General features: G+C 36.3%; 1 protein-coding gene across 3 annotated transcripts in view; it reads right to left on the bottom strand.

Moving 5' to 3' along the window:
• Positions 1-24,683, bottom strand: part of PDE5A (phosphodiesterase 5A) — a 60,514-nt gene that overhangs the window by 8,262 nt on the left and 27,569 nt on the right. For all 3 annotated transcript variants that reach the window (XM_032187205.1, XM_032187207.1, XM_032187208.1), the window contains exons 6-16: positions 24,323-24,460; positions 23,088-23,155; positions 21,000-21,108; positions 17,650-17,734; positions 13,321-13,496; positions 11,773-11,832; positions 8,919-9,065; positions 6,703-6,828; positions 4,781-4,875; positions 1,336-1,423; positions 84-184 (exon numbers count right to left, since the gene is read on the bottom strand). In XM_032187205.1, the coding sequence (XP_032043096.1) occupies positions 84-184; positions 1,336-1,423; positions 4,781-4,875; positions 6,703-6,828; positions 8,919-9,065; positions 11,773-11,832; positions 13,321-13,496; positions 17,650-17,734; positions 21,000-21,108; positions 23,088-23,155; positions 24,323-24,460 (1,193 nt within the window). The remainder of the gene's footprint in view (positions 1-83; positions 185-1,335; positions 1,424-4,780; positions 4,876-6,702; positions 6,829-8,918; positions 9,066-11,772; positions 11,833-13,320; positions 13,497-17,649; positions 17,735-20,999; positions 21,109-23,087; positions 23,156-24,322; positions 24,461-24,683) is intronic.

Genomic DNA, 24,683 nt, shown 5'->3' with positions numbered 1-24,683 from the left:
AAGAAGTTAAAGATTTTACAGTGTGCTGACACAACACAAATATCAAGCAGCGACTGCCCAGCCAAAACTTGCCTCTGACTTACTTTATGTATAGTGCTAGGTCTGTGGCAAGAATGGCTTGTTTTATCATTTTCAGTGTGGCCTTGTATTCCTCAATGGAAAGGCTGCTGAGAATCTGATTTCCCTTTACAAAACAAAACAACAACAACAACAAAAAAACAACAGCATTACTGGTAAAATAGGCAACAACACACCAGTTTGCTAAAATCTGTCTTAGATACTGAATCATTCCAAGTTGCTTATTGGTATCTGCTGTCATTCTTTTATCTGCTTCCTTTTGAGGATTCCCCAATTTAAAAATAAAAATTCCAGTCTTCTTGAGTAATGGCAGAATGAAAGCTGTGCAGCACAGCGTCATAACTGACTTTTACAAAATGAAACTGCAGGCAGAGCAACAGCAAAGCCTTTAAGTCCCTTTCATTCATAAAAAATAAATTTGCCATCAGCTGTATCAGAGCATTTCTCTTTCCTTTTTCCCACCCTTCCCTTAAGCACAGGAATGGTAACAGGTTCCACTATCTGCCCACACACCTCACGTAAATTAAAATACTCTCCTTTCATGAAGCAACATAAATAACAAGCTAGTACATAGAAAGACAAGATCAGCAGCCCATTGTCAAACCAAAGCACTACATAGTTGGTGACATGGCAACTTGCCTCCACATTTTTCCATATTTTCCTGTCTGAACAGGAGAGAATCATTGCAATACAAAGGATGCCAGAAGTATCACACCTGTGATACATGAACATTGGAGACACACAGCTTTGAAATGATCATGCATGATGAATAACTGGTCTTAGAATTAGTTAATAATAGAAGAAGAATGTAGCTTTATTGCATATTTACTTAGCTTAGGTTTGGCTTCACTTTGGAATGTAAACATCAAGCAGTGTTTGGTTTGGTCTCATCAGGACTGCTCTGTGTATGTGTAGGCCGGAATGTTTTTAGAAATGAAAGCAAGAACTTGGGTTTGTCCAGTGGTTCAGAAGAGGTCATGAAAATGGCAAGAAAGCTTTTTGTTGCCTTTGGTCGAAGGAGGCAGGTATTCAAGGATATTAGCAAGAATTCCCTATCAGGCAACAGTTTGGAAAGGTTTGGTGGTCCTCAGAAATGGAACCGTGACCTCAAAACTGCTGCATTTGTTTTCTTTACCCAAAAAGGAATACAGATCACTTTAGGAATGTATAAGAGCAGGAATTTATCCAAAAGCTAAAAATAAAAAGTAAAATTGGGAACAGTTTTCTTTTCAGCATACACAAAAACGAGGCACTCACTGGACTATTCAGGATCATCAGGCATTGATCAAAATGGTGATGCTCCATGATAGAGTGGCAATAGAGTTGAGCCAGTGGATGTTCACTTCTGAAGAGCAAAAACACCAATCAGATGGAGAAATCAAATTAAACATAATGCTCATCCAGAAATAATTTCCCTTTTAATGTCCTCTTTTTATTATCTGTTCATCCCCACCCACCAATGCTTGTTTTTAACCAGTTCCTTTCCCCCTTCTGTATGACTGGCTAACAAGATGAATATATTTGGAAAGGTGTAGGAAAAGTACAGATAAAAAGACAACAGTGTTACTTAGAGCACTGACAACTTCAGTTTTCTGCCTTCCATTACCTGTAGAGACCAGCTGCACACAAGGAATGTGAATGTAAAACGAGGTCTTGTAAAGGGGTCAGAGTTCTTCCACAAAAAGGAAAAGCAACAAGAAAGGTTTCTTCACCAAGAGAATGTAAGTGAGTTTCAGTTTCTGTTACATTTTGCACACCTGCCTGGCATATTTCATCAGCTATACTGAGCTTGCAACTCATAAAGCAGACCTGATCTAAAGCCCACAGATATCAATGGGTAAGTTCCTGCTGGCCTCAATGGACTCTGGTGCAGGCCCCCAAACGTTGCGCAGATAATTTCCTATTGGGCTGTAGCAAGTGTACTGATACTTCGTCACCATTCTCATGACCAAACTACTGCAGTATCATTACCTTCCCTTTGTCCAGGGCAAAATCCAAAAGGGAAACAAGATGTCAGTTGGACTACAGGCAGTGGAAAAACAGCATAAAACCAAGTGTATGGATACAGAATTTAAAGTTTAGTCTAGAAAAAAAATAATTACTGTTTGAGTAGCTTTAGACAAAATACATAAAATTCCTCCTCTGAGGATTTCTAATTTCCCCCGTTCCTCGTTGCATAACTTTCTTAGCTTTTGCTACTCTGTCTTCATTTTCAAATCCTGTTCCCACATTGGTTACCTCATATCTTTAACTAAAACAAGATTCTGTTGGAAGTCTGTTTTGCTGCTTATCCTGAAAATATCACTCTAATTATAATCTGACCTACAAACGTTTAATCATGTGAGAAATTCTGTTTTAGTGTACAGTTCCGTAAGACTTTTGGTATGGTTAAAGATCATTCACATGATTAAGTGGTTGCAGGATTGAGTCCCTATGTAAAGTACATGCACACAGAAACTCAAAAGTCATGAGAGGAGCCTCCAGGGATTTCAGAAGCACAGAAATGTGGAGAGAAAGATGGAAAGACAAACAAAAACGCACAAAGGGAGATTAAAGGATGCAAGTCCCTGGGGATTATGGGCTGGCTGCCCAGCACATCCTCTGAGACCACTGCAAGAGGAAAATATACAGCAAATATGCTTGCGTGTTTCTGTTAGAAAACAAATTGTAGGACTGTGCCAAGGCACGCTGAGTGAAATTCCCATTGAGTTAAATGGGATGCATGCTATGTCCCTGAAGTTCATCTTGATCGAAGAGAGAAATATGTGAGAAAAATCTTACGTTATCTTCCCAAGTAGCGCACCAAACTAGAGCTTGCTCAGTACTTACAGACCCTGATTGTCTGGGAAGACACAAGTGCTGGAAATAAACTCAAGCTCCTAGTTCTGTACTACATAGCATTTCTGTTAAACCACCAAGCCAGGGCAAAGGACACCACTGCTTTCAGAACACAGTGGTTTGGTTATGCAGTTTTCATACTCTGTGCTTGCCTACTTTACATGTGGGTTTGAAAAAAAAAAAAAAAGAAAACAAAAACCTCTGCATATCTACAAAGACCTTTAAACAGTTCATTTCCTGTAATTTCTGCTACCAGGACCATTTAATTTTTGAAACAGTTGCTTAAATAAAAAGAAAAAAAAAAATCATATGCCAAGTCCCCACTTGCTCTGCTTCCAAGAAGAAACAAAAGGGATCCTTTCTAGAAAAAAAATTGCTTTTCATTTAATTTAAATGTGGAATTTAAAAACAAAATTCATGGAACTGTTTTGTTGAAAAAGAATTCAGCTGTGATCATTTCTGCTTTACAGCATGTATGAATGTTAGATTTTGCTGTCTATGACACTTTCCCAGGACATTTTTGAGAGGAGATGACGCATCTCCAGATGTCTTCCAGGAAATTTATTTTTAAATAAATAAAGCAAAAAATAGCTAGCCAGTTCTAATCACTGCAAGGCTACAAGTTACTGCCGGATTCCCCTATTTTCCCCATTAGGGAACTACAAAAAGGTTACTCTTTCAATTTTGTGGCCTTTTTTTTTTTTTTTTTGCTTTACACATTTGGTCTTAGTGTTATTTTTGACATGTATCTGAAAGGCAGGAGCTTTCCTTCAGCTTACTTATTTTCTGCCTTTCAGTATTCTCTGCCTGAAACAAACTTTTCTTCCCCTAATATCTTACTTTACACACAGCGAGAACAGTTGACCACTTCTGCCAAAGGTAGCTTCAAAACCACTCCCCAGCTCTGCCAGAAAAAGATACAAGTATACGTTTCTGGGTATCTTTTCCCCATCTCTGGTCAGATCAGGACACATCGCTGTATCACAGGAATACCATTATATCATGTTTTAAGTCAAGCTATTTATTCAATCAAAGAATCATGTAGTGTTATCTGAAGTGAATACTAAATTCACTGAAAAACACATTTTGTGCTGATCTGAAACTATTAATAAATTATTAAAAAAAATAAATAAAATACGGAGAAAATTTCAGAAGAGTTCAGATGATTTTATTTTGCTAACTTCAATCTGAAATATTTTGTTTAGTAAAGAATTTTTGTTTCAAGGCATTAAAACACATCTTGCCTTTTTGCTTTGTAAAGGCTTTTCTGTAATTTCAGACTTGATCAAATGTTAGAGTACAGATAACCCAAAATAATGCCAACCAATCATAAATTTGTAATGTGGTTTTAAATATATGTCCTATCCAAATCAACTCTGAATTCTGGAAAACCATGGCTAAATCATGGGTGAAATGATCCGAGTTCCAAATGGTGCGGTGACTGCTCTGTGTCGTCAGGATGGCTCCACAGCTCAGCTCTGGGCTGGCCCAGGATAGACGGGGAACAGCTGGCTGGACAGCAAGCAATCTGAAAAGCTGCACGTTTTTGTCATGCTGTCGCTTAGAAGCTGGGACCTTTTGCTATCTCTGTGTGGGAACTGGGGGATGGGACATATGGAACAGCAGCAGGAAGATGCTGCCCCTGCACAGTCTCTGAAGAGTTCAGGTCATCTGCCATCGCAGTTAGCTAGCTCAGCGAGGTTATGTGTCTTTGGCCTGTTTCAGACTGTTCTTGCACTTACTCCTATGTAAAGACCTTCCTTTGCACAGTCTCACATTGTCAAATCAATTAGACTGTACTTAGTTTAGTTCTGTGATTTTATGTATTCGATTGTTTTTATTTAACTTCTTTCAGGCTACTTACCTTTGTATGTAAGAGTTGTTCACCCCTCTGTGATCCAAATCATGGCTTAGAGCTGCTATCAGTAAAGCCAGTGTTTCTAAGTCAGTCAGTTTGCTCTATATGCAAAGAGAAATACAGGAAGTGAGTTAGCTTTGCAACAGGGATTTATTTTGCACAATGTGTTTTATATCTGCCATCTTGTCTTCACCTACATAGGTGATACAGCTCTGGGCAAAAGAGGCCACAGATGTAAAATTATGTGCCAACAGTAAATTTTTTTTTGTTTGTTTGTTTGTTTGTTTTTAAGTTCTGGCTCCATTACTTTTAGTTCAGCTCCTATATAACCTCAAAGAAGTTAGGCTACATTCCCTAAATCAGTAGAAAAAAATACAAATTTCCCAAATGTCCATGGAATACTCAAGAGGGAAAAATGGCATGCTCTACATTGATCACTGGGCAAATACATTAACAGAAGTTCAAAACCCATGGATAACAAAATTAAGCAACATCAGATTCATTACTAAGAGCTTATTCTGGAGCTTCAGCAAAGATTAGTGGAGAGGTTACAGTTTCTCTTTCAAGAGTATTTCATACCATGAATGTTGTTCAATAGAAATGAATAGAAAATTTACTTAAATGTGAGAAACAGAGGTTGGACAAAACTACAATATTCATGCAGCATTTTTTTAATGGGATGAGAATAGCAGGCGCAACAGTCAGGACAGGAATTTGAAGAACAGCTAGTGACAGCACAGCCACTGAGGGGCTGTGCCCTGTGTACAACCAAAAATTCAGATTTTCTTCAAGCAGTTACAACTTCTGTGGATTGTGTCTGTGTTCTGGATAATGCAGCCTGTCCTTAGTCTAGTCAGATCAGTTTGGAAATGACTGATTTTATGTTTCTCTTAGGAAGATGTGTGTCCTATTGCTTGTTTTTCCTCTCAGATGAAAGGAAATTGAGAGACTAATGTTCAATGCAATTTCTGAGCCCAGAATCTAGGACATGAAAATGAGAGTGGAGTGAATCCAATGCAGTTAGGAATAAAACAATTTATGGAAATTGCAGTGGAGACTGACAGGATTCCAAAAATAGCAAGCAAGCTATCAGAAGCATCTGAGATTGCCATACTGCACACAGAGCAAATCTACCATGTCCCATTCTTTTCCAACTAGAAGGAATATGAATGTATTTGCCTTGTCCTCTTCATAAACCAACTAGTAACAATGGTGCGAAATCCAACTGAGAAACACGTTGATTCAAAATGAACAGGAACATTTTGTTTTCTTCAAGAAAAATAAAAAGTAAAACTGAAAACATATTTTGGAAAAGTCTCGAATGCAAGTTTTTCTTATTTTTGGGATTATCTGGCTCTTCAGTATTTGTAACACAGTATGATTAGACTGTTTTTGAAGTTATTAGTCTTTTAGGTGGAAAGCTGAAACTTTGTTCAAAAGCACCGAAATGAGCATTTAAATGTTTATCTCTAAAAACGTCCTATTGTTTGTCTACAGCTGTATTCAGCTCTGTGTATAAATTTAAAAACAAACAAACAAAACGTGTTGATTATAAGGAAGCATCATTGAAACCTATATCCTTTTCTTATGGTCCATTTGATCCCTTTCTTCTACAGCCTCTAGACTTGCTTGCAGCACATGCATTGACTTTTAAAAAAGATATAATGCTAAACATGCTTTATTTGAGATATTCCTATTGTGAGCATCCACCTGAAAGTTTCCAGAGGATTTACCTGAAACTGGATACATAACAACATGGCAACAACTGAATAAACCAAGCACTTAAAGCCAGAAGTCTTCTGTAGAAAACTCTGATTTCATTAGCGATCCGGTAGAAGGATGAACATCTTAACAACATGACAATTGGAACTCTTCATCATTACAGAAGTTAGCCAGAAGGTTCTTAAACTACAAACAGCAAAACATACCTGAATTTTACCAGACTTTAAAGCTGCAAACATGCACTGTGCTGTATTAAACGCATGTCTCCAATTGTGATAAGCAACATTTTTCCGATAATTTTTCTTCACACTTAAAATCCATCTGCAGAGAACCTTTAAGAAACAGTACCACATAGTTAACTGTAAATATATTTAAAAAATATTCTTTTTAGGACAACAAATCATCCTCAAGATACTTTTGCAAACTCTCATACAGAAAAATTTCCTTTTAACTCAATTAAATTCAAATATAACAACATACTTGTATGTCATTCTTGTCAATATAGATAAAAATGTGCTTACAACCACCAGTTCAGCCTCTCCTTGAGTATGTAACACTTGTGGTTTTGTTTTTTTATTACTACTGGCCAAATGTTAGTATCTGTTATGTTAGTTAATAACTGTTGATAATTCAGAAACTGAGTTATATTGAGCTAAGTGGGAGAAAAAAATACTTGCTTGTAACAACATATGTCATAGAGACAATTTATTTTTGAATTGCAGAACTCTCTTAAAAGTTGTTTTGACAATGAACATGTGGCTTTTCACCCATATCAGCTTGTCAAAACACAAGCAGTTTTGGACTTTGGAAAGCAAGTATGATAGAAAGGCAGCAATTACTATATTGCTAGGTTGTATTTTCTTATGAAGGAAGCAAGTATGTCCTGGATCTTTTACACAAAGCTATTACAAGCTGTGGGTTATACTTTACTTAAAAAAAAGAAAGTGAAAGGCATGAAGGCCAGATAGTAACTGGATGTGTACTAATGCAGATCCCTTGGTTTAAATGTGTACAGCATACTGCTGGATGTTAAATGCTGGCTGAGGACCTTGGCCTTAGATTGTTCAAGATGAGTTTTAGTGTTCCTAGTGAAAGGTGGCAGAAATGAAAATCCAGTGTCACTCATACAGATGAACAATTATGCACAGACAAAAGCAGCAGTATTCTGTACCTTTTCACTGTTAAATAAGGAGTATTTTGCTAGTGCCAGTTATCTTTAGCTCTAGTATGGGAAGACAGAGGTGTAGCTTCTAAGATGTTAATGCTCTCTTGCTTCTACCGATATACGTACCTACATGTCTATTGTCATGGTGCTATCTTGTTGGTTCAAAACCAGTAGAATTGCTCCACTCTGAATTAGAAGTTACACCCTCTCTCTGTTGGGTTATACCCGTTAAAGAGGTACAAGTTTTTGGCCTTACTGCAGAGGTAAAACTAAGTACTGTGATATTCAAGAGATCAGACTAGGTAATATAGTACTGCTTTCTGTGCTGAAACTCTACACATCTAAATTGTCCTATAAGCTGGTGATCTAGAAATTAAATACCTGTTCTCCCTTGCTAATCTGTCTATGCAGTCCTCCAAATGTATCTTGCATTTTGATACTAAGCTTTGGAAGTTTTATCAAAAAATATAAGAACAAAATTTAAAGGATTTATAAATGAATGTTTTTATTAATAGAAGTCATGTGTATTGACTGGAAGGCCCAAGAGATCACCTAGTCTAACTTCAGGGCAAAATCAGAATACCTGTCTAGATCACCAAGGACAGATGCATATCTACAACTAGGTCTATTGGTAAAAGCCTCCAGTGGAATTTTCACAGTCCACTTAAGTAATCTATTTCAGTCTTTACTATCTCCATAAATATAAAGTCCTCCTAACATCTAATCTAATCTTTTGTGGGGGAAAGACTAAGCTATTTACTTCTCTTACAGCCTTATATGGACACAGAAAACCTACATTACTGTCCCTTTTTTAACAGTCTTTCACTTACTGAAAAGTCGCTAACATCTCCCTCCTCAATATTCTGTTTTCTGGAAAAAATCAGCTTAATCATTCAAACTTTCCTAAATATCCTAAAGTGTTAGTTCTCTCCCCAGATTTTTTAAATTTAATTTGTATCTCTTTGTATCTCTTCAAACATGAACTACAATATAGTTACTCCATGGGCATTAAACACTACTCCTCTGCCAGTGAAGAACAAAATTTGCCTTTTTTTTTTTTTTTTTTTTTTTTTTTACTGTGGCACATTACTGACTTTTACACTGTTTCTGATAATAATAGTCCTGAAATGTCCTGAAACTAATCCTTAACACAGGTTTTCACTTATTTCTATACTGTAGGCTTGTTTCACTATTATCTTGATTTTCCAATAATTAATTTGTCTCATTATGTGAAGCAGCATCTGACAGCTGTTATACCTCATGTTTCATTTGGAAATTCTGCACCAGATTGAGGTCTGTGAACATTCGAATTGTGCACAGTGTTGTTTCAAAATCCGATAGCTCAAAATCACTGAAGTTGAAGTCAGTTAGGTTGAGAGATTGTGCAGATGGTACTACAGCAGCCTAGAGAATAAGAGAATAAAACTTAGCATAAGAAAAGAGAAATCATAACATAACTATCTGCTTTTTCAACAGAGAAGTAGTGAGATACTAAATTTTAACTTCCTTCACGTTATGCTGAAACCTCATAAGTACTTCTCATTTATCTTTCCTTAGCCTTACTTCTTTAACATTGCCTTATTTGCTTCCCAGATTTAACAAACACTTTTTCCATAGATCAAGAGGATAAGTAAAGGATTACACGGTCAAACAGTCTGTTATCTAAGTCACCTAAGAGAAATTACAACTAAGAGTACATATGAAATTGGGAGATTGAGAAAATAAGGCAATGTAGTTTGTTTTTATGAAAATACAGACATCAAAATCTGTAACTGTTGGTGTTTTTCTGAAAATGGCGAGGAAAGATGTCACCGTAGACTTGTTAGAACAAAGATTTCCTAGCAGAATCCATATTCAGCACTGCGGTAGCCAGAACCTGTCCACAGGCAGAGCTTTCTCAGGGCTAAAAACCTGAAAAATTAGGGTTTACCTCTGGTCAGATAATATTTAAAACCCTTGAATAATGTTTTTAATGTATTTAGAGTATAATCATACACCTTTACTTTGAAATTCTAAAGTAGACATGCAAAAAAAAACCCCAACAAACACTATACTTTTAAAAATCTGTAAGTTCTATCAATAATCTTCCAACTCATCTCTGTGTATCACAGCTCTACATTTTCTAGTTATAAAATTCAGAGTATATGTATCAATTGCCCCTCAAAACGCAGATGTTAAATTTGTTAACACGTACATGATTTCTTATGTTATAGATTAGAATCAAATAAAATTAATATCATTTTTTTTCAGTAAATAAAAAGGTGGAGTTTTCAGTACTACTTCTTTCCAGTTGTTTTACTTCAATATGGTTTAAAAGAAAATCAGGTAAAAGCGGGATGGCTAAAGAAATAAGTGTTTCATTTGCTTTGTAATATAGAGCACAGGTTGCAGACAGTATCCATGCCCAAAAGCAGTGACTGATGCAATAGGACATTCTGGCACTATGTGGGTGCAATGGTGAAAGTGAAAAATTCTGTTGTATCAGATTATTTTAAAGCAAATCACACAAAGTTATATCCAGACTGATCACCTTAATCTATTTTGTCTGGCTTAATATAAGAATCCTGAAGCCAAGTAAATCGCTATTCATCTGCTGACCCTTAGTAGTAGACCAGAAGTTGTAATATGCAGTGTGTTAGCTTTAGCCACCAGTAAGGGCCTCTTTCATGGGTACTGACTTGTTATGTCACCTGGATCACATCTGTACACATGAAATCAGTGTTGTACAATCTGACACCTGGAACAAACTCCAAGCAACATCTGTCTATCACTTCAGGCGAGGTGGGTTTATCAGTTAGGTGTTCCACATAATTTCAAAACTGAAATCTTATTGTGAAGTGTTAATGGGAAGATAGTCAACACAAAGTAATACTGTAGAGGTTATTCTTAATTAGGGGGAAATACTAGCACGATTTCATAGAAGTTCTTGTAAAGTCTTTGTCTACTCCCCATTACCCTCTCCTCCCCCCCAAAAAAAAAGTCTCTACACCTGTCCTTGGCAGACATTTTAAGTTAGATTTCAAGGAAAGAATCATCTGCATACAAAAGGAACCACTACACTTACATATCTTACATATTTCCCCGAATCCTTACTTAAAATGGACTTTTGCTACAAACCGATTTTTAGAATCACCTGCCTCTCTCCCATTACTAAGAGGAGAATCTAAGGTGGGAAGGTTAGCTTTTCAACTTGGGTAGCAGGTGCTGCCTTTGTCACTATTTATTAAAAACTTAAAATTAGGCATAGGCAAACTGATGTCTTTAACATGAGTGACTTGATCTATAAACTCACTTGCCCCATCTCTGTTCAAGTACTGGTAACTTTTTCAGTGCACAGAAACATCAAATAGCTTCAGGAAAAAAATACAATGAAATGTTGGAACTATCAATGTCTATTCTATTTTGTGAGTACAGAGACAAAAAAAAGGGTAGCAATGATCCTGTATCTGAAAGGGTACATGCTGACAGCAGATATTTAAAGAGCAGGATTTGTCTCTTTTCCGTGCTTTAGGAATGAAGCCTTAATTGATTCAACTAAAAGACAGTGCAGGAATATTAACAGTCTGACTGTACCATGTGGATTTTTAGGGCAAGGGTCTGTAACCGTAGGCTAATTAAGAAGAAAACCAAAGCTATTGTCAGTAGGTTGAAACTCTATGGTTTTTCTCCTCCGATCTAACTTTTTCAGAAGTCCACAAATTAAAAAGTATTTGAAAGCTATGGTTTTAAATTAGAGCAGCCACATACTGTTGATAGGTTATAAAGCTATACCAAAGATATAAAATATGCAAAATTCAGACTTAGCTGCCAAAAAGATTAATGAGAGTTTGCTTCTGAAATACCTGATTCATTGGGAGTTGATAGTATTATTGCACCAACTGCTGCGGTCATTTAAGCTCACGAGAATGGCAGTCATTGTGTCAGTGTCTATTTCTATTTCTGGCTTTCAGGTAATTGCAGCTCTCTGTACATCGTAATGTTAGCTTCACTGTAATTTTTATTTCTGGAAAATGTGCTTCCACATGTGTAGAGATCACGTCTGTGTAAGGCACTGCCCTTCTTTGTTACATCAATGAAATATTTCTGAAGTAATAGTAAAAAATTCAATTACCGCTGTTACCTGCAGCTCCCTCGTTTCCTCCTCTGCAGCAGAAGCATGGTATGAGAGAACCTAAAGAGAAAAGGAGACCTTAGAAAAAACAAAAGAACAATGTGATAAAAGAAGGAGGGAGGGTTTTAACTAAAGCAGAATTTTTAAGTCTGCAGCTGCATCGTGTTGCACTTGCTGATGAAATCTGGTGTCCATGCAGGGTCTGCTCCGGTTTTAAGGAGCTCCAAAAGCATACGGGGAGATATCTGTAGCTTTTACAGATCTCCCACAGCACAGAATCTTCTTGAGATAATTAGGCCAAGAAAATGTAAATAGTTTCTATAAATGAGCAAAGAACTCTGATTTTCTCTTTGGAAAATTTTCATGCTCCACTTTCAAAGACAAATAATTCATGAAACAGCTATAATTACGAGCCTGACATTGTTGCCATAATAATCCTTTCAGGAGTTTATTCAGACATAAAAGAAAGTTTTGCCTTAAATGAAACTTGGCAGAAAAGTCTGAAAGAAAATATGTTTGTTTTAAATTAACAAAATAAGCTCATGTTTTTTAGCTGTGAGAACACAGGACATGAAAATGTTATGGATTTTTTTTTTAGCATTTAATAATAAATTTTTTTTTTTTTTTTTTTTTTAAAGCTGCCAATTTATATATTAACCCACAATATTTTTCCCACTATGGGATTTATAGGTATGGACTTCATATATTATCTATAAAGTGCTATAGTAGGAGAAAGAATTGCTAATTTGCCAGGTAAACTGGCAGCTTCTTTTTAAAGAACTTCAATTATTTTGACAACAATTTTACCACCTTTCTATTGAACAGGACTTAATATGGGCTTATCTGAGAGCAGTAACATTTATTTTAGAGGCTACTAGGTACATAACCCACATTTTAGGAAACCTGCAAACACTCTATTTACATAAAGAATATTAGGAGATCCAAATCTACAATTTTTTCACTTTCAGCCTCAAGCTATCACCTCTCAGCTTCTCAGATTAAAGCATTCTTTAGCGATTAAACTTAACAGTAGCCAATTCAAAGGCTGAGACAGATGACGTTCATCTTGATATGGTTTTATGGAGTCTTTGACTCCGAAGAAATTGCTGAAAACCTACAATAATGCTGCTGTTACTCCCCAAACCAGTTTGTCTAAAGGACTGAGCCAAAATCATCACAGAAAACCTCAGACAAGAAAAGGAAGCCCCTAATCCCCCAAACCATTTCCTCTTCCTACGCAACTGAACAAACCAGCTATGCTGCCAATGCATAGCTTCATGTGGAGGAAAAGATGTGCTCAGTTCACCACTAAATCTCATGAGTAAAGTTAAAATACAATACCAAATGAAATAGTTTGCCGTCTAGATACAGAAACCAGCAGAAGAATTCCTGTGCAACTCAGCAGGCCAAATGCTGTTCTCATGGGGGAGCACAATTTCTATTGAGTATTCATGGGAGTAGCTGCACTTCTGTATAGAACAGTGAAGGTCTGGAGGAAGTTAGGATCTGTTTTGTGTCAATTAAAGACCACCTAGATTTTGAGCTCACCTCTAGTGTCACCATCTGTTTGGCCATTGCTCTTTCTACAGCTTCATACATCTGTGTATTCTGGATCCCCAAGCCACAAAAGATGACAAAAGCTTCCAGGAACTCTTCATCATTTCTGTTGAAAGCCTTGATTTTGCCTGAGTTTTCTTCCATCTTATTCACAAGCTGGCAAACCCCTAAGTCAGGATAGAGAAATTTAAAGAATACAGAGAATTGCCAAAATACCATCTATGGTATGGTACATCAAGGGAAAAATTAGGCCTAAGACTGTTTAGCCCACAGTACAAACCACCAAATACATTAAAGTGACACGTCGTAGTGCTATAGAACTTTTCATCCCAAAGTTCATTAGAGCGAGTTCACTGTATTACAGAATAAATACTAAAATATCATACACTACTTGGTAGACCCAAAAGCATTTATTAGGATTTATAAACCAAAAAATTTGGGTGAAATTCTAGGGTAGTTTTTCATCCTGACTTTTATTATTAATGGTATTCTAGGTTGATTTAATCCCTAAAGACGATTTGTCCTTTGGAGGCTAATTAAATTTTTGTAAGCATGCCAAAAGAACATTTATGAAAGTCAGAACATTGGTACACTGAGTTTTCACTTCCTTATTTGAGTCAGTACTGGAAATTTTTTAAAATAAATGAAATAAACAGAAAATAGCCATGTTGAGGCTTGAAGTTCAAATATATTTGCTGACTCCGTGAGGATGCGATTGGATTACGGCCTGCTCCAAAGACTACTGAAGTCATCCAAAAGCATCCTACTGAAATCATATTGTTAATTTCAAAATTGCTGATGATTGCATCTGTTTATTTTTTGTTAATAATTTCTGCTCTTTAGTGCCAGACTTTTCTGTGCACTTGCCATTGAGAGGTTTGACAGGTAACTTCTACCAAGCCTTCAGATTGTTTTAAGCACAGGGAAATTCACATACATACCTCAGTTTAGCTTCACCTAGCAAATGGCAGTTTTTGCTAAGAAATCAGAGTATGAATTAAAGCAGCTGCATCATAAAAACATGTCTTTGCCCTAAGTTGCTGTGAGAGTGATTATTGTCTTAAGCAAGTTCAGATGTTTTCTCACTCTCATAAGTGTAAGTACGAGCAGTTTTAAAGATAAAAAAAAAAAAAACAACAACCTAATATTTCCTGATCAGTTGCAAATAACTGTCCCAGTGAAAGTCATAGTTGCAAATTAAGAATTCTAAAAAAAAAATAAAAATAAAAAATATGACAAAATGCAGTATTCTTTGTTTGATATAAATTGTAATTGCTTACAAGTTTGTATATTTTATGTATTTTATGAAGAACATTTTGCAGCAGAAACAATAATTTATTAAATATGTATTTAACCAGCTTACATTAAATATGTATTTAAAAAGGATAACTATTTAATGATGTTTCCAGAACACTGTTTACCAGCTTTCAGGTTTTCTTGCTCTAGCAGAGCTACTCTTCATTTACATAGACTATATGAACAGAATCTGAATGCCTTACACTTTGCCACCATAAGGTCCGGGAGGACGGATTTGCTTTCTCTTTATTGATAGGCAAGAAATTATAACAAATACTATTTAACAGTAGAATCAACAGTGAACATAATCGGTTACTCTAAGGTTTTATTAGTAATAATGATTTTTTATATGGAAGTAATTCTAGCATCGTACGTTTACAGACTTAATCAAAAACCATAATTTTTTTTTTAAAAAGTCTGTGACGGAGCTAGTTTATATCTTCCCTTTTACAGTAAGTAGAAAAAAGGAGGAAAAGAATGTTGCACATGTGTAAGCTATATTTTTAGAAGAACAATGGCCTAGCATGTAGAAATTTTAATGTCTGGTGACACTATACGAACACCATCCTATTTCCAAATTATATTGTGTTTGAAGAACTTTAGTATCCAAGGCTCCTCTAGAGAGATCAGTAAGATTACAGTTGCAGTTGTAAACCACTGGAGCAGGGGTTGTGGTATTTGAATATTGCAAAGAAGATGCCACTTTAATGGATTAGTAGATACTTAAATGGTATTAAAAATATATGATTTTGGAGAATAAGGATTCACTAAGAACAAGATTAACCATCCCTGGGAAAAAGAAGCTGACTTATAAAACCCAGGGAAAATCTCATGGAACTCACTTTCAAATCTCTGTTTAGTACTGTTTATGACTTTATAATTATTTCCATAGCAACTGTGATGTAACAAACACAAGAGTCAGATTCAACAGTGAATAAGCCACAAGTGCAAATGAATTCTTAAAAGGCACAGCATTTGGATACACATAAATGCCTTTTAAAAAATGAGAAAACTACAGCAAATATGCTGTGTGCTATTTAAGGCTCTTAACTGGAATGTTTTTCAAAAGCATTCAGGGGTCCTCATGTTAGTAGTAAAGGTGTTCAAATTTCTTTTATTGGGCCATACTTACAAAACCACAGAAAGATTCTATAAAGTTTTCAACACAAATCTGAAAAATGTACAAGTCAGGAGAGTAAAAAAAAATATATATCTTTTTATCTCTCTTCAAGTAATATTTGCTTGGTTTTGCTGTGGATGCTTTTTCCTACCCTCACTACCCCTCTGCACATCTCACTCTCCAAATTCTGGTTTTGGGTATACTAATCTTAAAAAAGGAAGACAAAATATTTTTATACAATATGTTAAAGGAACCTATAGGTACTGTCCCTGAAACAAGTTTTTGATGTTGCCCTGTTAAAGATTTGAACATTAGGTGGGCTGTGAAACCTGAAAGGACTTTGAAGAACATCTCCTATTGAGAACTGCTCAGATTTGAAAAGCCCACCTAAAAATGCTGCCTGACTGAAACTTTCAGTTTGAAATTTCACAGAAAAAAAAAGACAAAAACAAAACCACAACAATAGAAAAACTCCATGTGAGATCTGATGTAACTTTTATCGATAGTTAACAGCATAGCGAAGCAAATGTAATTAAAACTCAACAGTTCAATTTTCATCTTTGTTTTCTAGAGTCTGGTAGAATACAGAAAACAAAGTAATACAAAAAATCATTGAGGAGGTTGGTATAAGAAGAAATTTCAAAGAATGCTATTCAGTAAAGACAATGCTTCTCTTTTTGCTTCAGGAATTTTACATAAAGAGCTGTCTTCATGGAAAAAGAGTCTTGCATTTACTGTATACATTGATTATGTAGTTTTGTCATAATTCTCAAGCACAATTACTTGAAGACGATTAAAAATGCAATCTTGGAACATTTTCTTGACAAATTCTGTAAAGCTGAGGAAGTTGAATTCACACTTCTATCTGGAAATTAATATATTTTATGTTCAGTTTGGTTGTGGAACTTACTGATGCCAGCATAGTAGGCTGACAAGCATTCTGCTCTTCATGGGACAGGGAGGCCCTGGTAATTTTCGAAAGCATCCTCCTCTTGCCTAAGGTGAATCTGAAACTCGTGGAAAGACTTAAAACTCATTACACTTATTCCATGAAGCATTGGTTAGGACAGATCCTCAAGAAAATTTAGGCATTTATTTCATCTTGGAGGATCCAGACCCTGGACACCTAAATATTTCTAGGGACCTAAAGATAAATAGGCTTCTAAGTTTCCATAAGTATCTAGGCCTATGTGTGCCTAAGCGACATCAAATTACTTATGGAAATTTTACCACAGGAAACCATTGGGCATTCTTTAAAAAAGAAGAAAAGTTCAAGAAAAGGCAAAGGAGATGCTGCAGCGGTATTTGCGCTAGGTAGATTTGGGCTTTTAAATTTAGTGTCTTGTAATAAGACTGTAGCCTTCCTATGCAATCAACTAGTAGAAGCAGGCAACTCTAAAGGGCAATTCATAGCAACAATTCTGCATAGCACTTAACCTTCTCATGTATGAATCTTTCTGTAGCCAAATCTTATTTGCAAAAAACTGTCACTGTATGCGCAGCCTGCTTGCCTTCCCACATGCTATACTTTCAGAGTACTACCTCTGTTCCCTAAAAGCTCAGAGCTTATTTACTGATTTACTTGTCTTCCTTTCACTGCCTTGTAACAGTGAGAGTGGTATCTGACTCTCTGAAAAGGAAACAGTGAAAATAATTTTACTTATAGAAAACTATCAAGCGCATGAAGCTACGAAAATGGTGAAATATCACAGGAGAGTTGTAGGTAGCTGGTAACTTGTAAGGCAAGCAATTTACAGGCAAGGTTGCAATGGACTTATTAGTTGAAAGCATGACAATTAAGGGTCTCTTCCCCTGTGTTTAGATTCCACGTTGCTGAGAGTTTACTGTGGAGGCAGAAATATTGCTATGACAAGTACAAAAATACTTTTTGTAAAGATACCTACCTATCACCTTATTCTTTTTCCCATTTTTTATTGGTGTACACAGCAAACTCTTTATGTGTTGATTTACATTTTCTGCATTGTCATTCTGTTAAACAAACAAAAAATACAGTTACAATTTTTAAGACTAATGCTTAGGTGCCTGAAATGAAAATGATGTAGAGCTGGGGCCTACAGCTATTCTTGGTTCACATTCTCCTTCAAAAAGCAGTCATGTCTTCAAAGAGTTTGCATATCTTTGGCTGGATGGTATAATAAACAGTCCATCTGATACAAGATTTAGTGAATAATAATAATACAGGTAAAGATGATAATCATCAGAGTTCCCAGTGACTTGTGTAATTGTGCTAAAAATGTGTTAATTTTGTAATAGGTTCTTTCATTTTGCTTTCACAAAAATGACAATTTTGCACCAAGACAAAGTATTCAACTTGGTGCAGCTGAAAATGGATCAGCTGGGCTTTAGGACACCTTTCTATTCTCATCAGGTGAAGAGCTGTGAAAGTAACTGACTTCTCCCATTTCCAGCATATCACCTTCACTTACAGTATGGCCACATAAAGAACAGTTGTCATAAAACAGGAGTAGCTACCTGGCATTAAGCTAATTGTGCATTTTGTGACTGAAATTTTTGTAAAACCCTTTTGGTTCATTTGAGACACTTTGATTAACCCAGTGATGTAATGAAAAGTCTGGTAGCGGAGACCAAGTTATGATCCAAAGAATGACCAGTTTTCTGACTAGGTCAACATACTACAGTCTTCCTAAGACCTTTTATCGTTGCTAGGCTGGATGTATTTTTTGCTGTCATGCCCCAAGAGAAGAGCACTGACTTTATCTAGGAAATGAGAAGGTGAAAGGGTGGAACAAAATGACAATACACCTTTTTCAAATATCTGGTGAGCAAATGACCTAGATTTGCTCTGTTGCTCTTGGACCCTGGAATAATTTGGCAGTTGCTGAGAAGTAAATGAAGGTCAGTCTCTAATCGTATGTGACACAAAAAGTGTGTATACACTAATATTTCAGATCAAAAGTGCTGGGGGGTGGATTGTTTGGTTGGCTGTGTTTTTTGTTTTGGTTTGCTTGCTTTTACTGCTGTTGCTTTTTTGTCTTGTCCTGTGCAAGGGACTGAAGATTTTCTGTGCAGGCTAATGCTTATACACTCTAATGCTTAAATACTCCAATGCTTATAAATGGCAATAGGAAGTATGATTCTTTGAAGAAAAGATGAAAGGATTATATCATGACAGCTACTTTACATGACTCCGGGAACTTAATATTTAGTAGCCCATTATCAACACGATAGATAGAACAACTCAAGAGTAGGATTTGCTGGTTTCTGAACTGCAGGCTGAAAAGATGTACCTGTGAAATGAGCTGTAAAAAAGGCTAGGAATCAGCATCTCTCCCTGCTAGACCTCTCAAGCAGGGGCAGTTAAGAACCAGTAAGTCAAGTTTGCACGAAAATTGGTTTACAGGTACCTTGAGGAGAACCTGCTGTTTCACAGTAAATTTCAGGTGCATTGAAACTCAAGCTTGTCTGGATCGGAGAAGACCACAGTGTACACTGTTTAAAAATATACTTGTCCCAGTATTAATGAAAAGGAAGGAGACTAAACAAGAATAGGCATAAATGGTTTTAATGAGTGTTGTAGATATTTGAACTTTGTCTCTACTACTCTAACTTTGTTGGCTCAGGAAAAAAACACACAGGCATGGCTGCTGAATCTTAGCATTTGGCTTAAATCCTGCCCTTATAGATAGCCTGAACCTGAGGCAGGCAACATGAGGGCTCTCCTGTGAAGAAACCCACGCCGTTTTTCTGCCTCACGTCACTACGTTGGTAGCTGAGGCTGCCAATGCATTTAGAAAGCACAAAGTTCTTTTCATAAAGTGAGTAAGCATGCTGTTGAACGTTCTCCAAAGAAAGAGGCAAGCTGGGGTTTTTAGGTTACTAGGTACGCCTGGGATTTCCCTCATACCAGGGTTTGTCAGCTTTCAAAAGATTTTGCCTCCACCCAGCCTTGAGACTGCTCCTGTATGGTGGTGGAGATGCAGCCACTGTGACTGCACTGGAAAACATTACCCAAAATTCCTTCTAGCAGAACTGTTGTTTTCTTTTACCAGTTTCTTTCACATGCATAAGGTGTAAATCATCTAGATTCCAGGGAAAAAATGTGTAAGAAGTTTAAACCTACTGACAAAGTGAAAGGCTTGTTTCAGAGAGTCATTTAAAATGACTCCAAAAGTATTCCTTTTATGTATTTTACAATGTCTTCAAAATAGTCACTTATATCTGTATTTATCTAATGCAGCACATCCACCTGATTCTGTTTTAACTTCCACTCCTGCAGTTAAGACAGCTTAGGGCCCTATACCTGAAGTGGTGAGCATTCAGTTCCTGTGTTGCTCTGTCCTTCACAGAATCCCCTGCAAAACATCAGTGAAACCTTGCTTCCCTTTTTCTCTGTGCAACACAGCTCCCCACCATGCTGCTGCTCCTCCTTTCCTCTTCCCGGAACAATGACAGTCAACACTACTTTCTGAGCTTTTGGTTCTGTGACACAAAACAAAGAGTTTGATAAAAACCTGCTGATCATGACAAATCTCACCCCTCCTCTTACTCTCTCCCTGAAACCATCTATATAACAGTCCTAACTATAGTAAGAAGAGTTTTTTTCAAGTTTCTGCACTGAGAGGAAAACACAGAATTACAATTTTGCTTTATTTTGATGATTTCGAACGCAACCTGATTGTAATCTGAGTTTTGCAAAGTGACCTGCCCTCCTAGCTCTCCCGTATCTGTACGTTCAGTAGTGCACCACACCACAAGCTCACATCTGATGAAGTGTGAAGCAAAAACTTCCACAGAAAAGTGAAATTGTTCCTTCTCAAAAGCAGCACAGAACTTGCATACATACCATTAATGTATTCTTTGCTAGAACGAGAAGGGAAAGGAGGGAATGAAACGGAAGGAACTTTTGAGAGCTTCCCAACAATCACAGTAAACTACAGAGAATTGCTGTGAAAGCCTCCAGCTGTTCTTCACTTAAATGCTTTCCAGAGAATAAACTGCAAGCTCTCCACATCACAGTTTCCATTGACAAATGAATGCTAACCTTTTTAAATAATGGCTATAGAAATACCCTGCTCACTGTGTGAGTAGTGTACCATTTCTTCACTAATAAAGAATTTTATAAAGCAAACATAGTACCTTCCTCTGTGTTTGTGGAATTCTAACTGTGGCCATCAAATTTAAAAAAAGTACTGAGGGGAAAGCAAGCAAGATTTGAAAGAGAGACAGAAAAAAAAACATTTCTGAATTTCAAAGGTAAGTTTATTTTACTTACTGTCCAGGGAAATCTTCTATCTTTGCAGACGTCTGGGATGTTGAGAGGCTCCATAGTATTCTTGACATACTGAGCGTACATATAATTGATTTTGTTTGTATCATAGTCTCTAAGGGATAAAATATTATTTTTATCTGCTTAGTATGACAACAGGCCAATTCATTATGCAAAGCAAGTAACTGTAAATATCTTCCACAGATAAGGCCAAGAAAGATATAACCAACAGCTATATAACAGAATTGAGTTCAAATTTTGTACCCTAATCCAGCTGGCATCACAAAATGACACAGTGGATTAATTTATACACTACACCATTTCTTTAACATTCCAAAATGTTAACATCAAACATCAATTAAAGAAATAAACAAATCATTTCAGTTGATACAGATGAAGGATAAAGAATGAGCAACTGAGTTTATGTTGAAATAAACAACTCTGAAAACAAACTATTCACAGATCTCACACTATTGAAAAGTCAGTACTAGATGAAATTCGCATATTCTTTAGACTGGGTACAGCTGGTAACATTTGTGAATTTCCTACTCCTAAGTTTATTTCAGATTTGACTGAAGATCAGACATTTGACTCGACTTTACACCTTCTGGTGTAAGTGTATATCCAAAGGATGTTCACCATGCTTGAGGAAGATAATTATTCTCTCATCATTTCACCAACTTGGTTATACAAGGCAATACCCCATAATTCTGAAAAAGTCTGATCTGGGTTTAATTCAGGGTCCCTGATTACATAATAAGCCTGAAATTATATCTTGTAACATAATACTTTCCATCTAATCCACGTCATTTTGTTTTTTTGTTTGCCTGAAATTGTGACCTTAAAACAATGCAGAAGTTCTAACTCGTAGTTCTGACTTGTAGAACAGTTTTTGCAACATAACTGTGCTGTCCCATGAACAAAATTCAGCTATATAGCTAAGGTTCCAACATTCCCTGTCAGTTATGAGAAATAATTTACCAATGGCCCATGCAAGCAGTAAATTACATTTTGAGTGCCTTAACCCTTAACTACTAACCATGAGTGGGATAGTGAATAGGAAGGTAAAATTTGTCTCTGCCATTCCCACAGTACAGAAGAGGAAGTAAACAGTTATTCTATGATCTTAGTACCATTTTATACATCTGAACTTTCTGACTGTATGTTGTCTAAAATCCTACTACATCTCAACAGTTATTTGCTTAAACCATGCATTTTCAAGTTTATTTTCAAATATATGTAATTACATTCCATATAAGAAATGTTCACTGAAAAAAAAGAAGATCAAAGAGGTATAGAAATTTCAATTTCTCTCCTGACACTACATTAGTCATAGTGTGTTTTAGGTACTCTTTGTCACTCTTGACACTATTTAAAACAACTTATTGTCATGACAGAAAGGTAACAAAGACAGTAATTTTCAAAACTTAAATACAAAGGTTCAGAGTAAATTTGGAAACTATGTAATCTGAGTATTTTAATACAATTATTTCTACTTCTTTCCATCCTTCCCATTTTAAATTTGTAGTGGTTTCTTGAAGAAGACCTAAAAATCTGCCAGTCATTATTCTTGATTTTGTTAGTCATGTCCTTTGATCCACCTTTCCTATCTACAAAATAAGAATAATGCTTATCCTTCTTTATAAAGTTTTTTTTTTTTTTTTTTTTTTTTTTTTTTTTTTTTTGATTAAAATCATATGCTTATACACTGTTTGGTATCTACTAATGTGGATGTGTCAGCTCTACAGCATAGTCACCCACATAGACTTCTTACAGACCAGTTCTAGAGCAGCCCATGAAATAAGATTTTTACTTCTTATGTTTTGCCCATTTCCACAGCTTAACCCTGAGATGCAACTAGGTACTTTGACCTGACAAAATGAAGAGAACAGGCCTTGTTCTCCTATTCTGCTCAGAGTGTTCTTTTTAAGGCAATTTGTCTATGTACGTTTCAGGGCAAAACCCGCTTCATAGCAGAAATACATGGTACCCAATGGAAAGGTGTGGTACCACATCCTTTATTATGAAAAACAATATTGAAATCAAAATTTCTTCAACATTCTCCCATGATGAAAAAAACTTTAATTGTTTTACCTCTTCAGATTTTCAGCTGAATCCTCTAATTCTTCAGATTCCATGTGAAACACACTAGAAAATGAATCCTGGAATACCAAGAGGATATTTTAATATATTGGTGTGGTTATAAATTAGAGTAGTCGTATTCATTTGAAAAGCTTATGCTTGTGGCAGTTATCAACACCTATTCTGTAATAAAGACAAGTATAAAATTAACTTCATTTCACATCTAGCAGCAATGGTGCAGAATCCTGTGACATAATTATCTTCTTTAAATGTCACTGAAGTGTCTTGAATCTCTACTGATCATTCTGAGAAGAAATGCTGGTATTTATAATCTGTGCCAAATTTACCTGTTAGCACAGAACTTCCATATTCTAACATTCATCCAATTCCAGACCAGGAGTGTATAATAACTACTTTGCTTGGGGAGGCGAAGACATCAAAGCCTTTTAAACATGTTGACAGATCTCTGTCTTTCTTTTCACATAAGTTTTTTTTATATTTGAGAAGCCTAAATGTAGAGAGAAATTAGACTCTCTCTGTACTAAGCATTCAAACTACAGACTGGAAACTAGGTGCTAGAGTCTGGCTGACTTGCAGGGACTGTGTGAATATCTGAATACATACATTATGTAAATTCCTCTTCCACATTCCTGTGTAAGAATGACTTTCTTAAATACAGGGAAATATTATTGCAACATAACATCCTGCTCCTTGTTCTGCAGCCTATTTTGAATACAAAGGAAATAAAAGTGGGCAGATAGGAAAGGAGCTTGTGCTTTGCTTCAGTGAGCCAGGATCTTGGGAGAGGCCATGGTTCTCTTCAGATACCTTGTTTAGATACTCCATGTTGAGATATACTCAAGAAATAAAAAGTACAGTCAAAACTGATTTTGCACATCAAGTAAAAGCCACATTGTTTTTCACCCAGCCTTTTCCCTTTTCCTGTCTTACATCAGTAGCCAATAAAATGAGTTTTGAGAGTTCTACATTCAGATCTATGCCACGGGAGAGAGCTTAGAGCCATAGCTTACCAATAGGTAATGCAAAATGACTGCATAAAATGGCAGCCTGGCCTACACAAAGACCTAATCCTCTGAAATCAACACCTGCCCTGACTGGATGCCATAAAAGCAAGGGCAGGGGAGGAAGTGGGTCTGAAATGCTATTGAATCAGAAGGGAGGGAAGCCAATACCGCTCCCAGGGACTTCCCAGCACTTCTGCCTTTTAACAAAGGAAACGTACTCACAGTACAGTCTTCATCCACTATGAAGATGGTACACCTCTGCACCTGCATGAACGATATTATAGTGGCAGCTATCTTCTTCAGAATTACTTCCAAAGACTGTTGCTCTTCAAAAATCAGGCTGGCAAGATCAAGAAGCACCTGGAAAAAAAAAGGTCTTTGGTGAAAATTTGACTGATTGTGATGTAAGCAATAATTACAGTTCCTACTCTTTGATTCTTCTTCTCTTCCCTGAATCAATGAAATGAACACGTGTCTGTGACAAAAATTAAGTTTTGGCTGTCATACAGACTGCAAGGCAACAGGAATTATTAGCCAGTTTGGTGGAGAAAATAGATAGCCTAGTTAGCTGTCTGATGTTTCC

The sequence above is a fragment of the Aythya fuligula genome, chromosome 4 (assembly GCF_009819795.1).
Source record: "Aythya fuligula isolate bAytFul2 chromosome 4, bAytFul2.pri, whole genome shotgun sequence".
Taxonomy (NCBI): Eukaryota; Metazoa; Chordata; class Aves; order Anseriformes; family Anatidae; genus Aythya; species Aythya fuligula.
This window is presented reverse-complemented; position numbering and strand designations above follow the sequence as displayed.